The sequence below is a fragment of the Epinephelus fuscoguttatus genome, linkage group LG3 (genome assembly GCF_011397635.1).
Source record: "Epinephelus fuscoguttatus linkage group LG3, E.fuscoguttatus.final_Chr_v1".
In the NCBI taxonomy this organism is placed as follows: domain Eukaryota; kingdom Metazoa; phylum Chordata; class Actinopteri; order Perciformes; family Serranidae; genus Epinephelus; species Epinephelus fuscoguttatus.
The window spans coordinates 33,613,974-33,628,794 of record NC_064754.1 but is presented as its reverse complement, the minus strand read 5'-3'; the positions used below and the strand labels follow the sequence as shown (position 1 = coordinate 33,628,794).

Sequence of the window (14,821 nt, the reverse complement as noted above, 5' to 3'; positions counted from 1 at the left end):
CCTCACTGTCATATGTCCTCGGAGGATCTCAATGCTGATAGACATTACATGTAATTCACTTATGGGAATTGTTTTAACCGTGCTTGGTGTGAACACATCAGGCACTGAACAGGGCTCTACCCATATCATTTTAGGACAGAAGTCTGACACAAATTCTTTTGTACTGAAGCTGCTGATTGACAATATTTCACACAATTTTCAATCTGTTTAACTCTGACCACAGGAAGTGTTCATTGTTATTTCAGAGAGTTATATTCTGGTTGGGGTGAAAAAGCCTCTGAGGCAGCATTTTACATTATGTATCTACTCACTGTTTAAACCTGACACCTCTTAGCCTTCAATATGAGGTGTGCAAAGTCATCTAGTGGGCCAGATTGGACTCTTTGGCAGGCCAGTTCTGGAGCCTGGGCTGTATGTTTGACACCCCTGCTGTACGATATTGGATAGTAATAGTGAAAACATCAGTAAAATGAAGAAAGCATAACATTATTGGCAGCGGAGTGGGGGAAAATTGTGTCTTTGAACATTTTTGGTCTGATTTATTAAAAATGTGACTCTGGAGTAATACACATAAGAACATTCATTTACCACATGAGCCTGCTGCACATTCATGTAATCCGAGTCTCTCTCAGTGACTCTGTTTTGCTTTGTGTGTGTGAATGTGTGTGTGTGCGCACTGCAGTAGCTACCGCAGCCCAACTGAAAGCTGAACACACGGTGGATTCCTTCCTGCGAATGTAGTGAATACATCCAAAAAGAGGGAGAGGGAGAGAGAGAGAGAGAGAGAGAGAGAGAGAGTGCTGATTTATTCAGTGGAACAGCAGGAGGTAGGGAGTGTGAAAGTCAATAATTTCAAAGTTTATTTGCTTATTCAACAGCTCCACACTCTGATCTTCATCATCCTTCAAACTTGGTTCAGTATGAAACCTACAGACTGCGGGCCTGTAAGTTTTGTTGTGTGAATGCTATGTTGTTGTTCCTGCCTAAGTGTGTCTTTTTGTATGCGATCCAATATATGTGCTTTGTTGTGTGTGTGAATATGTATGTGTGTGTGTCTTTGAGGTGAATAATAACTTTTTTCTTATTACCCTGGATACGGCACGGTGCTTCCAAGCTTCGCTCACTGGAGTTCAATTACTGGGTTCCCTCTGGCTCGCCTTTTATCACTGAATAAGTAGCTCCCCGATACTGTGTGTGTGTGTGTGTGTGTGTGTGTGTGTGTGTGTGTGTGTGTGTGTGTGTGTCTGTGTGGTCAAAGTCACACAGTTGCATAAGAAAGTGTGAAAACATGCAGCGAGGTTTCTTCACACAGCATGTACAAAAACAGCCAGCCATGCCAGGAACACACAGGTTTGTGAAGAGGTTGTCAGGGTACACTGACACATTCATGCAGATAAGCACAGGTACCGGTAGTCACACATATGCAAAACACAGATGCACACTCATTATTTTTTTTTTTTTAGTTCTCTCCCTTGGTGAAAAGCATTAGTTTTTCTCCCCCCTTCAGTTTAAAAGCACAGTGTTCACCTCACAAACACACACACAGGCACGCAAAGCACACGCACACACACACACACACACACACACACACACACACACACACACACATACACACACGCACAAGCACTGCAATGGCTCTGAACTGTGGGGACTTAGATTTGGGTCATCAACTCCACAATGAATGCCTGCAAAAGAGAGATAAATAGTGTCTTACTTGTTTTCACCTATTGTGATGTTGGTACACTGATTGTCCTATTAAAATGAATAGAGCATTTTCACAGAGCAACCTGCTGGGTAGAAGTAATGAGCAGAGCCAGAAGCACAAATGGGGAAAAACACTACACTTTACTCTCAGTCGGGTGACATTTATAGATACATCTGTCTGAATAGTTTGAAGTGTTGCTGCCGTAAGTACAGTATATTTGTCTAGTAAAGTACCTGTAAGAAGTAACACTTGAAGGGATTTACTCTTTATGAGTGACATTTATTGAAAATTCCATGGTCTGAATAAATGTCAGGCAATCGAGAGATAAGGTTGGGCAGCTGCGTTTTAAAAAAAAGCTTTCACGCTTTATCTTTCTCTTCAAACACACTTACATATAACCTTGTAAATTTAATATGATTGGCTGGCTGGAAATCCAAACAGTGACTGTCATTTAAAATGGTAACATTTAAAGTCCACCATTGTTCGATATTCATTGTCATTCATCTTCTGCAGTAATTTTATCCTTAAACTCCATTTACCAGCAATATTATTTTGACAGTAAAGGTGCAACATTCAGAGCATTAACATAGCAGTAAAACACTATTTGCTTTGTAAATATATATTAGAGAAACGGTGTCCTGAGCCGAGAATGAACTCATGCTGCCTATGTATGTGTGTCATAATCCGATCTCCTCTGTGGTTTGTAAGGGTAGGCATGTGAGGTTGTTATTAATGCACTGGCTAGCTCATCGCTGATGCTTTGCACTGTGCTAACACCGTGTAAGAACCAGGTCATTCTGACTTTCATAAAGAGCCCATTATAGTTTGGATTATATATTATTATGCAAAGAAAACATTGCTCGTAAAGGTAACAGAATAAGTGCTAACAGGAGTTTATATCTGAATAGCCATGTTATATTACTTATTTATTCTTGAGTATTCTTAGTCATGTCCTTGCTCCCATTATTAGCATAAAGATGATGCTTATCTTTACATATGAAGTACATTTTCACAGGGAACTATGTCACTGCAGAAAAAAAAAAACAGATGCTACATGTGCATTACTTACACTGCTAACAGCTACTGCACAAAGCTCAAAATGAACCTATTGACATTTCCATAGATACAGTGCCTCATGCTCCATAATGAACTGCGGCTATGGAAGTGTGGCAACGTTTACAATAACAAATATTAAGCGAAAAGACTAAGCAAGGAAGAAATCAGAAAGATGAGGCAAGAAGTAGGGGAGGAATGGTGGGAAGAAAAGATAGAGAGGAAAAAGGAAACAAGCTAGACGAGGAAAGAGATGAAGGGAAACGTATGAGAGATAAAAGAGAATCCATACCCTGACCCTATAGATTGGAGCTTTCTGTTGCACATATTATTCTGCTCTGCATGTGCAGTGCATATAATAGGATAATAAAGAACTCACAGTATAACTCCACATGTAAAGAAATAGCTCACCCATTGGCTATGGAAAACCTCCTTCCATCCTTATGAAGGACTTGTGTCAAAGGTTAATATTAAAGGGAAAACCACCAAAATGAATAATTACAATATGTTATTTCCATGACCTAGGAAAGTTCAATTGACTGTTTGGTAAGCTATGCCCTTTTGTGATGGTCCAACAAGCTGTCAGAGTAAGCATTGAGCCCACACTGTAACTAACTGCGCTCCCTGAAGAAATATTATCATATTTTTTGAAAAAATGAAACAGTGATCCCAGAGAGAAGCAGACACTTTCTTCACTTTCTTTGCTGATATTGAACCAGCTGTGTGGTATCCCAGTGTGTGCAGATGAACAGTGTTTGGCTTCGCCTCCGTGCCGGTGCCAGTGGCCGGACCACCGCCGCTGGACGGGCAGGGATCGCCGGGGGAAGTCAAACAATGTTCATCTGTACACAATGTGATGACACACTGCTGGTTGAATATCAATAAAGTTTCCCTGCTTCCCTTCACTGGTTCCTGTACAGCAGGGTAGGTTGTTTTTTCACTGTTATAATCATAAAAAAGCCAAAGCAGCATGTGTATACATTCAGTATGCTATATCTTCAGTAGCTAGCTAGCTAGCCCCACACTTTTCAGGGTCTGATTTTGGTTTCCGAACAGGGAAGAAATGTGTATCTCTTTCTAACTTCTCCAGGTGATGAGTACCATTAATACACGACATGCCCCACAGCTGTGTTGTTGACGGACCCTGGTCTGAGCCAGCCCAATGCTGTTATTAATGACCAGTCTGCGTCAGGGGACATGACTTAGTGAAGGGCCAATTAATAGTTGTGTACATCAGTTACTCTCTCTCAAAGCTAGAAACTGGGGAGGCAAGTCTCAGACCAGTTCAAGTTTTCAAGTTTAAGACGAAATGAAAATTCAGTTCACACATCAAAAAGTTTAAATTGACTGGGCAGTTAGCCAATTATCATAGGGTGGCACCTGAGGTAGCCAATCAGATTTTAGTGGTGGCTCGGGCCACCCCAAGCCACTCCCTAGACCTGCCCCTGATGGGAGCCTGATTTTGTGGACTGACAGAATATTTCCTCGCTTTTTCCCCCCCCCAAATTAGCCTAATTCTGTTGTTGGGTTCTCAGTTTTAAAAAATAGAAAATGTACCCATATCCTGAGAACATTCCCCTGGGTGCTGTCAGTATCATCTAGAACAGTGGTTCCCAACTGGTGCAGCCACGGGGAAAGATTATTTTCTTAAGGTCCACATAGTTTAATATATTCAGCATCACACTTGTGTTTGGCCATGCCATCGAGCTGGATTGCTGTCTGTCAGGAAGTTGTCCATTATTCACCAACTCTACAGCAGGAACTCTACAACTGCCCTTTGAAATAAAAGCTTGGTGCCAGTAAATCACTGTACTTCAAAAAAAGTGTGTTAGTTATAAAAATTTGACACCTTTGCAAGTCACTTACGGTCCATTCAGAATAGACCCACGACCCAATTTTGGACCGGGACCCACCAGTTGGGAACCACTGATATAGAACATCTTTCCCAGTTAATTAACTATAGAGCAGCTCCAGACTTTATACCCTATGACATCACAAATTTGAGATTTAGCACTCATCACTAATTTTTGGATTTGGGAGGGAGTTGCTCATGTATACTCACATTTTTTGGACTGTTTTAGATAATAGTAATAACATGTATGAATTTTGAATTTTAGCGTAGTTTCCCTGAAAGCATTAAGTAATTTGACTGGCAATGTTTTATTTACATATATACATTAACATAGTTTATATTAGGTCATAGCAATAAAAATTAAAATGCCATAATGGTTGTAATGCTGTTTTCCATAAAATGCAGCCTACTTTATTTTTATTATTGTCAAATATATTTCATTATTTACATTGTCTAGCCTACATTATTATGCACTCCACATTCCCTTACTGTACTTCGGGCTCTGAGCGGCACAGCTGCACTCAATAACTCAGTAATTAGACGGACCCCGTTAGCGCGAGGACGACACGCCTGGTAAACCAGAAGGAGAAGAAGAAACGGACTACAACGATGATAAACCGGAGCACGGTGGGAGGATAGACTTGGGCGAAACTACAAGGCACTAGGAGGAAAGTTAATATACTCTGCAACTCTGGAGCTGACATTTATGGTAGCGTTTTTATACCTCCGCTGTAGCCGTGGCTGGAGGTAACGTGTTTTCGGGGTGTAGTCCGGTCCGTCCCTCCCTTTTTCGTCGACGCCATATTTGAGGAGCACCGTTAGGAACACCCATTTTCCCCCAAAACATACTCTTAATATTTTTAATTAACGTGCGGTATTCAAAATCTTCATGGAGTGACAAGAATGTAAACTGCAACTTGCTCAACCCAGCTAGCTTAACTGTTAAACTTTTGAAGAAGTTGCTGTAACCAATATTTGGATGGATGCCTCTATGCAGAAAGCAAAGAACAAACACCTTGTTGAAGGTAAGACTGCTGACTGTGTTATTGTGTGTTTGTATTTAACTGTGACGCAGATTTAATGCGTGGTGCTGTTAGCTAACTCAGGTGTGATAGAGTTGGCATATTGATTGATTTTGATGCGAGGTACAGCATTTTGTCATGATTTATCAGAGAAAGTCACCAACAGATGTACTGAGTGATTTACTTGTGAAGACAGCACAGGTCTCCTTTTCTGTAACAGCTGCAGCTGATTTCACTGATTAGGTATATTGAGCATACAGGTGTTCACGAGTAAAGCTTTGCCTTTACACTGTGCAGCCATCTAGACATTTGATTTGTAGCTGTTTTCTTGTTGGCAAGCAGCATACATTTTATATAGGCTTCATGGGCTGTCTCCACTTTTTGTTGGCTGACAGGTTTTTGTGTGTTTAATCTGTGATTTGATGGCAAACATTTTTATTGCATTAAAATTATTCATGTTTCCTGCTTTATATGTCATATACACACACCAGCCACTTTATAAGGTACACCATGCTAGTACCAGGTTGGACCCCCTTTTGCCTTTAGAACTGTCTTAATTCTTCATGGCATAGATTCAACAAGGTGCTGGAAACATTCCTCAGAGATTTTGGTCCACACTTACATGATAGCATCACGCTGTAGCTGCTGATTTGTCAGCTGCCCGTTCCACCACATCCCAAAAGTGCTTTACTGGATTGAGATCTGGTGACTGTGGAGGCCGTTGGAGTACAGTGAAGTCATTGTCATGTTCAAGAAACCAGTTTGAGATGATTTGAGCTTTGTGTCATGGTGCGTTATCCTGCTGGAAGTAGTCATCAGAAGATGGGTACACTGTGGTCATAAAGGGATGGACACGGTCGGCAACAATACTCAGGTAGGCTGTGGTGTTTGAACCATGCTCAGTTGGTACTAAGGGGCCCAAAGTGTGCCAAGAAAATATCCCCCACACCATTACACCACCAGCAGCCTGAACCGTTGATACAAGGCAGGATGGATCCATGCTGTCATGTTGTTTACACCAAATTCTGACCCTACCATCTGAATGTTGCAGCAGAAATCCAGACTCATCAGTCCAGGCAACATTTTCCAATCTTCTATTGTCCAGTTTTGGTGAGTCTATGTGAACTGTAGCCTCAGTTTCCAGTTGTTAGCTGACAGGAGTGGCACCTGGTGTGGTCTTCTACTGCTGTAGCCCATCTGCTTCAAGGTTCAATGTGTTGTTGGTTCAGAGATGGTCTTCTGCAGACCTTGGTTGTAACACCAGGTGGTCTTGACCATGTCTACATGCCTAAATGCACTGATTTGCTGCCATGTGATTAGCTGATTATCCATTTGCGTTAATGAGCAGTTGAACAGGTGTGCCTAATAGCGTGGCCCGTGAGTGTATTGAGCAGTTGCAGTTATTTGTGTTTCAGAGTTGTGCAGACACTCTCTGGGGTTTTAGTTTAACTTTTAAGGGGCATTATTTAAAAGTAGCATGAAGAGCCCAATTTAAATTTATTTTTCAACTTCTCCAAAGCAGCCTTATCAACACAACAGATCTAACTCTTGTAGAAAGGAAAAGGGGAGACATTGTGGCTGACCCAGGGAGAAAAAAAAGTGGGGTACAGAATGTGCTGTGAGGAGGTTGCGTTTCAGTCAGTTGGTGGACATTTTGCTATGACACATTTAGCTCTCCTCAATAATACATAAAAGTATTAGTCATTATCTATGTTGGAGATTTTTAAATAGGCTGAATAACAGAAAGATTTTAGTCACTGACGAGTTAAAAGGAACAGAGGAGCCATATGAGGGAAGGAATCAATAGAGGAGAGAGTGAATAAAGGTGAACAACAAAAGGAAAGACAGAGGGAGGTTAGTAGAGGGGAGGACAGGAGCATGCAGGAGAGGAGGAAGAGGAGCAGGAAAGGGATGAGAAGGTAGACTGGAGTGGAAGGAGAAAGACAAATGAGAGGGAATGGCTAAGAAAAGAGAGACCCTGATTCATGTCAGCTGGGCTACTCTGCATCATCCTGTATTCACCAGCTCATGATCTACCACTGCCTCAGACAAGTGTGTGTGTGTGTGTGTGTGTGTGTGTGTGTGTGTGTTGGGGTGGTTGTGAGAGAGTGTACACACTTTATATTGTGTCTACTCTCTGAGGAAATGGTGCCAAGGTTTGGATAAGGATACAGATAAAGACAGGGGAGATGGGGTTGTAAATCACACACACACACACACACACACACACACACACGCACACACCACACGCAGTTCGACCTTGACTTCGGCTGCTACCCTCCACCTCTCATGAACATGTTGTGTATTATTCTCCCTCTCCTCCCGCTGCTGGAAACTGATGTTTATCTACTTTACAGAAGATAACGGAGAGCACACGAGAGAGAGAGGGGGAGAGAGAGAGAGATAGAGAGAGAGTGAGCGAGCAAAAAAGCAAAAAAGACGAAGAGATACGGAGTGTGTGTGTGTGTGTGAGTGTGTGAGAGAGAGAGAGAGAGAGAGAGAGAGAGAGAGAGAGAGAAATGTAGAAGGAGAAATGAGAGGGGTTGCAGCTAGAGAGTGAGAGAGGAGGAAAGATATAGGAATGAAACAGAGAGGGGTCTAAATAATAGATAATATTCCCAAATAATAGATAGAGAGACAGGCAAAACTGATGTGCTGCTGAGTGTGTCCTACATTTGTTCATTTGCTGAAGGAAAGGCAGAAATGAAAATCGAGTGTGTGTGTGTGTGCGTGCGTGCGTGCGTGCGTGCTTCCCTGTGAGTTCTCATAGGCATAAAATGGGGAAAATCCATTGCAGGGCTGGGTGTCCAGTCTCACGATCAACGGTATCAATGGAAATGTGCCTATAGCAATGACTATTAAAAATGGTCAGATACTGAAAATTGGCATTGCTTGACTAGTCTGATTCATAATCCTGTTTACTTATTCTTTGATGGGTCACATTTAAAAGCGCCACAATTTTGGTTCTGGAGGCAGCTTTCCAAGTATGAAAAACTAACCCTGATGATGTTCAGACTTAAGAACTTTTAATAAAAAACCTGCATTGTAATGCGCATGAGCGTGAGTGACGTAAATGTTTACAGGCAGGCAGGGAAGGGTCTAATGAAAGTCATCTCGGCTTCTGCTGCTTTGATTTTGACCTATTTCCATTTGCAGTCTGTCTCCCTCAACTTTATGGAAGTGTCATACTGACTTTCCTGCATTTCTTTAAAGTTTTTCATGTTGGGTATGAATGATTCGTACCGTTTCAGAGTGCGATTGCCGCCCCTCTTCACTCCCCTGCCACTCAGCTTTCACATTCACATTCATAATGTTGTTTGGTACCCTAGTACACATGCATCATCATCATCTTAGTGACATTTTATTGTGCCACAGTGTAGAAAATGGCACTGCAGACAGACTCTTTGCCCCAGGGGCTGTCATCAGCAAGGCAAGGCTCTGCTCCTGGCCGGAGGAGGGGCTGCTGCTATCGGGCGTGGGGCTCTCTGCCTCCCCCGAAGCCCCAACTGCAGATTTAAGGCAGCAGCAAAGCTGGATCTAAGTTGGTCCATAATAGCTTGCGCTGGTGTCTGATACAGAGGTAGAGCTTAGATTCTGTGCCTGAGCCCGAGTCCGGCCTGACCCGGCCCGTGGGCCCAAGCCGGGTTGGGCCGGGAGCCCCCCTCCCTCTGACGGGCCCAGGCCGGGCCGGTCAGATATGTCGTTTTTTTTTTTTTTAAAGCTATGATTTGATAATGTTATAGGCTATGTATTGTAGCGACCCTGCAGTAAATGTTCTGTTATAATGTCAATGTTCTGTGAGTTAGTGGCATGTTTGGGATTGAATGAGGTGTGGGGTGCGAGTGTGACGGGGATGAGGAGGGCTGTGTGAGTGCGCGTGCTGGTGTGTGTATGAGCGAGCTGGAGGAGAGAGCAGGAGTGCACAGATGGAGTTACAGCTAAGTTGTTGTTTGTTGGTTGTTTTGGCGTGGTTACGGCCAACAGTAACCTGTACTGTTCAGTAATAAACGGTGGTTTAATTGCCGAATAACTGCGTCATCCTTTCCACATGTCCAATGTTGCAACATTGTGCGCGCACAGCCCTTCACCACCTGGATCCTAAAATAGCCTAAACACCTGTTTTATTGTGTTGCGCCATTCATTAAGATCCTATATTTCTGTCATTCAGATAACAAGAATTGTGGTTTAATACTCTTAATTATAACAGCCAACTTATTGAAAAATGTCAGGTTTAAATCGGGCTTGGGCTCATAATTACAGTTAATTGGACGGGCCGGGCCGGTTCCCGACATAATGTGCACGGGCTCGGGCCGGGTCGGGCTGGATTTTTTGGGCCCGATCTAAGCTCTATACAGAGGCATCAGTATTAAACTGAGACTGTTTCATAACTGGTTAAAACTCCTCTTAGTCATGTTAAACAGCAGGCCACTTCCATGATTTGGTACAGCTGGTGTTCACACCTGATGTGTACCATACCAGAGCACACACCAATCATACTCGAGACATTCTTTTCAAGCAGACTTGGGCACAGATCGGCGTACTGTTCCCAGTTACAGTGCACAGTGTTACTGAATTATTTCTAACCCTACCCTGCCCCACACAGCAAAGATGATATCTAACTTGTCCACAGACTATACTTCGCACATGGTGTGTGTCCTTTCTATGTCCTTCCCAGGCTAATGCCATGAACACACTTAGCTTCTTGTCGTCTGCTCTATTCATCATTGCTGGAGAGATCCCATAGCCATGTTTTTTTTTTTTTTTTAACCAACCCCAATGATAACACATTAGTGTGAAGTACAGTATGTCCTGGTTAAAAGTCAGTGTGTCTTTGAGCCTGGAAGGCAGCGTACAGTGTTTGAGGTATGCACCATTGTTGTATTCTTGTTGGAAAGACATTTGGAATTAAATTTGTTCATGCCTGTTCTCCTCCACTGTGCAGTGTTTGAATAGGTTATCATGCTCACCGCAGTGTTACCTCAGTGCTGTTCTGTATGCAGCCGGGTGCATTCAAGTGCCCAATTATTTAAAACGTACAAAATTACTAACAATAGTGAGCATGATATGGCAATCAAATTTATTTTAATTGTGTTTGCACTGCTGTATATGCATGTGTGTGCATATGTATGTGACCAGCTGCCTCCCACACTGGATCTATTAATAAAAGTATTATCCATTGTGACTCATTCTAACGCCAACTCTGGCATGCTGACTCACACATATCATACTCCACTGGCACAAGTTGTTCCTCACTTTCAAACATTAGTAGCTTCTTTTGACCTTGTGCAATAGTCCCTCTTCCAAAGGTAGTGTGGTTTTTCTCAAAGTGGACTGAGACTAATTAATCAGGAAGTCAATAGTCCCTTGGCTAACGTAAACCTGGGTTTTCTCAGAATAGTACTAATTTGCAAGGAGTTCAACAGTCCCTTGGTCTTCTCCAGATAAAATAGTGCAACTCATTAGGACTTCAATAGTCCCCTGGCTAGAGTTTCCTCGCGATAAAATGAGACAAATTTGTTCAGACTTGAGAGTGTTCCCTTGGCCAAAGCGGTATAATTTCTTCAACTGAAATGCTACTAATTCATTAAGATTTCAGTAGTCCCTTAGCTAAAGAAGATCTGGCTTTCGTTGGAATGAAGTAGCACTGATTTATGACAACACAGCCAAAGCCAAACTGTTTTTACTGCAATGAAAATAAACTAAATGGTCACTAATAATGTCCCAAGTACAGGCTTCATTTGAAACACAAGATTTGTTAATGTAGCCAATAAATACTGAGGAAAGATGGGATGAACAGCAGCCTGTTAGCAACAAGAGAACATTTATGCAGCCTACAGGATAAGGGAAGCATGGTTTAAGTATAACTATGTGTCATCTCATACAGTTTTTTCCTTTTATTGGTTCTTCTGAATTTACTCATTTGTTACATCTTACATCACTTGATGACAATGACAATCAATCATTGCAGTGTCTTGAGTTATTTTCAACTTCTCATAGTGACAAACGTCTGCTATTTAAACAGAAAATGCTCATTCTTCACTTCAAAATACTCTCATTGTTAGTTCCTTCTCTGTTTTAATGTTTTATTTTCTTTCAAGGTGAAAAAACAGAATATAATCACTAAATAAACAGACATGGCTGCACAGAAACATACACAGACACCACTTAAATGAAGACACACACATACACATACACACACACACACACACACACACACACACACACACACACACACACACACACACAGACGGTGTGGTGCTGACTCATGGAGATTAGAGGAGAATAATAATCCTATTATCCTGTTGTCTTTCCCCCATGTCTTCTATTACACTTGACAACAGCAGAATGGATGTGTTTGTGTGTGAGTGTGTGTGATAGGCAAAGAGTGAGAGGCACAGTGTGCCAGCGCATCTTTGAGTGTTTGCTGTCTGTAGACATACACATGGCACATGGCATGTTTGTGCGTTTAGAGTGTGAGCTATGGTGACCCTTCCTGTTTGTGCACATTCAGCTGCGAGTACACTCAGAACGGAATGCATGCTGACAGGGATACAGAGTGACGTAAAACAACATAATTTTGTTCTGCTCCTTACTGAGTTAAGTTTGACTGCTGGTGTCTGTGTGTGTGTGTGGCCCAGAAGCTAATGGTTTAATGGTTATAGATGAATATATAGGGCCCATAATGTCCATTAGAGTCAATGGAAAATCAATAGTTGTCATATGATGGACTTTAATGTGAGCTCTAAAAGCATTCAAATGTTTTCTTCTCTCTAGCTCTCCTGATGTCCACGTCTTTGCTTCACTCACCCTCCTTCCCCCATCACTTTTTCATGTCTCACCCTCCCCCTTTCACTCTGTCCATCTCTTTGATTTATGCCTCTAGCCCTCCTCTATACTCCTTTCTTTATTGTCAAGTCATTTGTTTGTAATTCTACGGCCTCTTCTTAACAACCATCCTCACTCCCCTCCTTTTTTCTCCGTTCTCCATCTTGTTCCCCATCCTTCTTGCTCCTTCCTCCACCATCAAGGTGTTTAAGTATGTGTTTATCTCTATCCATTGCTCAGTGTCCACAAAATAAATATCATCAATAGCCCTTTAAAATATATGGCAAAGGCACAGGCGGCAATGGCAGCTAAATTGCTTCATTTTACACACTCCAACACACACACACACACACACACACACACACACACACACACACACACACACACAGTACAATTACCCGTGAAGGTGCAAATGGTGATGGCAGACTACTTGACACTTGCAGCTAAGTGTTGACCTCTTGACCTAGAGCTTCGTGCTATAGCTGCTTTCTAATGATTTTATCTTCCAGTCTCCCCCTCTCCCTCACTCAACCTGTCAATATCTCTCTCTCTATTTCTATCAATTCTGACCTCCATCTTCCTTTCTCTCCCTCTTTGTCTTATCCAGACAGCAGTATATGTCTTGTTTCCCCCACCTGCCTACAACCAAAGCATAAACCGATTATCATGTCATCTATCTGTTAGTGTGCACACATGTACACTCACACAGTAACTCAAATAACCACTCACACTGACACCTACTGTGGCAGCACACATATTTTTACCAGAAACATATAGTAAAGATCAGTCATTTATGCTGCATGCAGTGTCTGTCCCACATCATTCAGATCCTCGTACCATCACAAGAGTCAGACAAAGTGTGTGTTTTACTCGGGAGCATCAGCAGGGTCGACCTCTTGTCTTTCACGCAAGCAGGAGCCTCTCAACATAAAACAGGCTAAGTGCGAAGGCAGTGATGCTTCATAGGTCAACTACTGCAATGCACAAATCAAGCATTTCTTTATGACCCAAAAGTCAATCACACTCCTCACACTCATCCTCTAATCCACCTGTAAGCTCCCGGTCAGGCATACTTTGCATATACACTCAGAACCAAGCAAGTAGGTTGTCGGCCACTGAACCAGACAGGACACTGCATTTCCTGTGAGTTCCATCGATACTGTTTTCTTTGTTTTGATTCCCATGATAATATGCCTTTGATGGAGACAGTAATGGCAACCATAGCAATTTAGCACTAATCCTTCACCTTGTGTCTGTGTTTCAGTGTTTCATTCAGTAGTTGGTTTGTACAGAACAGGTTTTGTGTGCATCTGCTTTAGTTTATGTAAACTACATGTCTCTTCCTGTGTAATTTCCTTTGTCTTTATTTTTATGCTAAACATTTAGTCAATGTGGACTAGGAAATAACCACCTATTCTCTTCTGCACTCACTGTGTATATTGCTGCTTAGCTATACAGCGAGCTTCAAATAATAGTGCGCTTTTCAGGTAGCAGTTGTAAACTGTATTGGATGAAACACAACAAATTCATTAACATCAATCACAGAAAAGATGAGGTTCCATAACAACCGTTAGAACACACGTATCATAAAAAAATACTTGATGAATACTAATGAAGTAACAAGAAAACGTACGGAGTATAGACAAGCTGTCTGATTAGTTCGATTATTCTTCCCAGGAAGGAACAAATTAATTATCAGTTAAAAGATAGCCCCGAGTCACCATAGGAAGAGCAATACTGTAATTTAGCTAGTAAACATATATAGAGACCACAAGAGTAAAATTACAGTAATGTTATCAATTTAAATTATTTTTAATTTTATTAGACACATGCAGCTGCCTTAGTTAGCATTAAGATAAGATAAAATATAGGATACACCTTTATTAATCCCACAATTGAGAAATTCCAGTGTTGTAGCAGTCAAGAAGAGAAAGAGTCAGATTAAGAATTTAAATAAACTAGGCATACAAAAGATACAAAAAATACAAGAAACAGCAGTAAATAATATTACGCATAAGCAGTGGCCTGAAAGAGAGAGAGCTAAACTGTTAAGAGAAAAACTGAGTTAAGAAAATTTCAAATCTATAGAACCGTAATGCATTCATTTGAAAAAAACAATCTGCTCTGTTTTTCTAAATTAGTAAGATTATTATCTCAGAATTCTGAGAAAGTTTTAATGGCCGAAAAATGCTCTTGTTTTTTTTGAATTAACGAGATAGTAATCTTGATTATTCCAAAAAATAGAATGTATGAGATTATGATCTTGTTAATTTAGAAAAAGAGACATTTTTTCTGGGAAAACTTATCTCTTAATGTTGAGATTATTATCTCATTATTAAAAAAGAAAAAAGGCATTTTTTTTTC

General features: G+C 41.4%; 1 protein-coding gene across 3 annotated transcripts in view; it reads left to right on the top strand.

The window, feature by feature from the left end:
• Positions 1–14,821, top strand: part of LOC125885762 (zeta-sarcoglycan) — a 466,598-nt gene that overhangs the window by 107,626 nt on the left and 344,151 nt on the right. Inside the window, exon 1 of one of the 3 annotated variants that reach the window (XM_049571524.1) lies at positions 5,110–5,635. The exons of the other annotated variants lie outside the window; for them this stretch is intronic. Coding sequence (XP_049427481.1) covers positions 5,594–5,635 — 42 coding nt within the window. The 5' untranslated portion in view covers positions 5,110–5,593. Of the gene's footprint in view, positions 1–5,109; positions 5,636–14,821 lie in introns of those variants that run through there. 3 annotated transcript variants of the gene reach the window in all.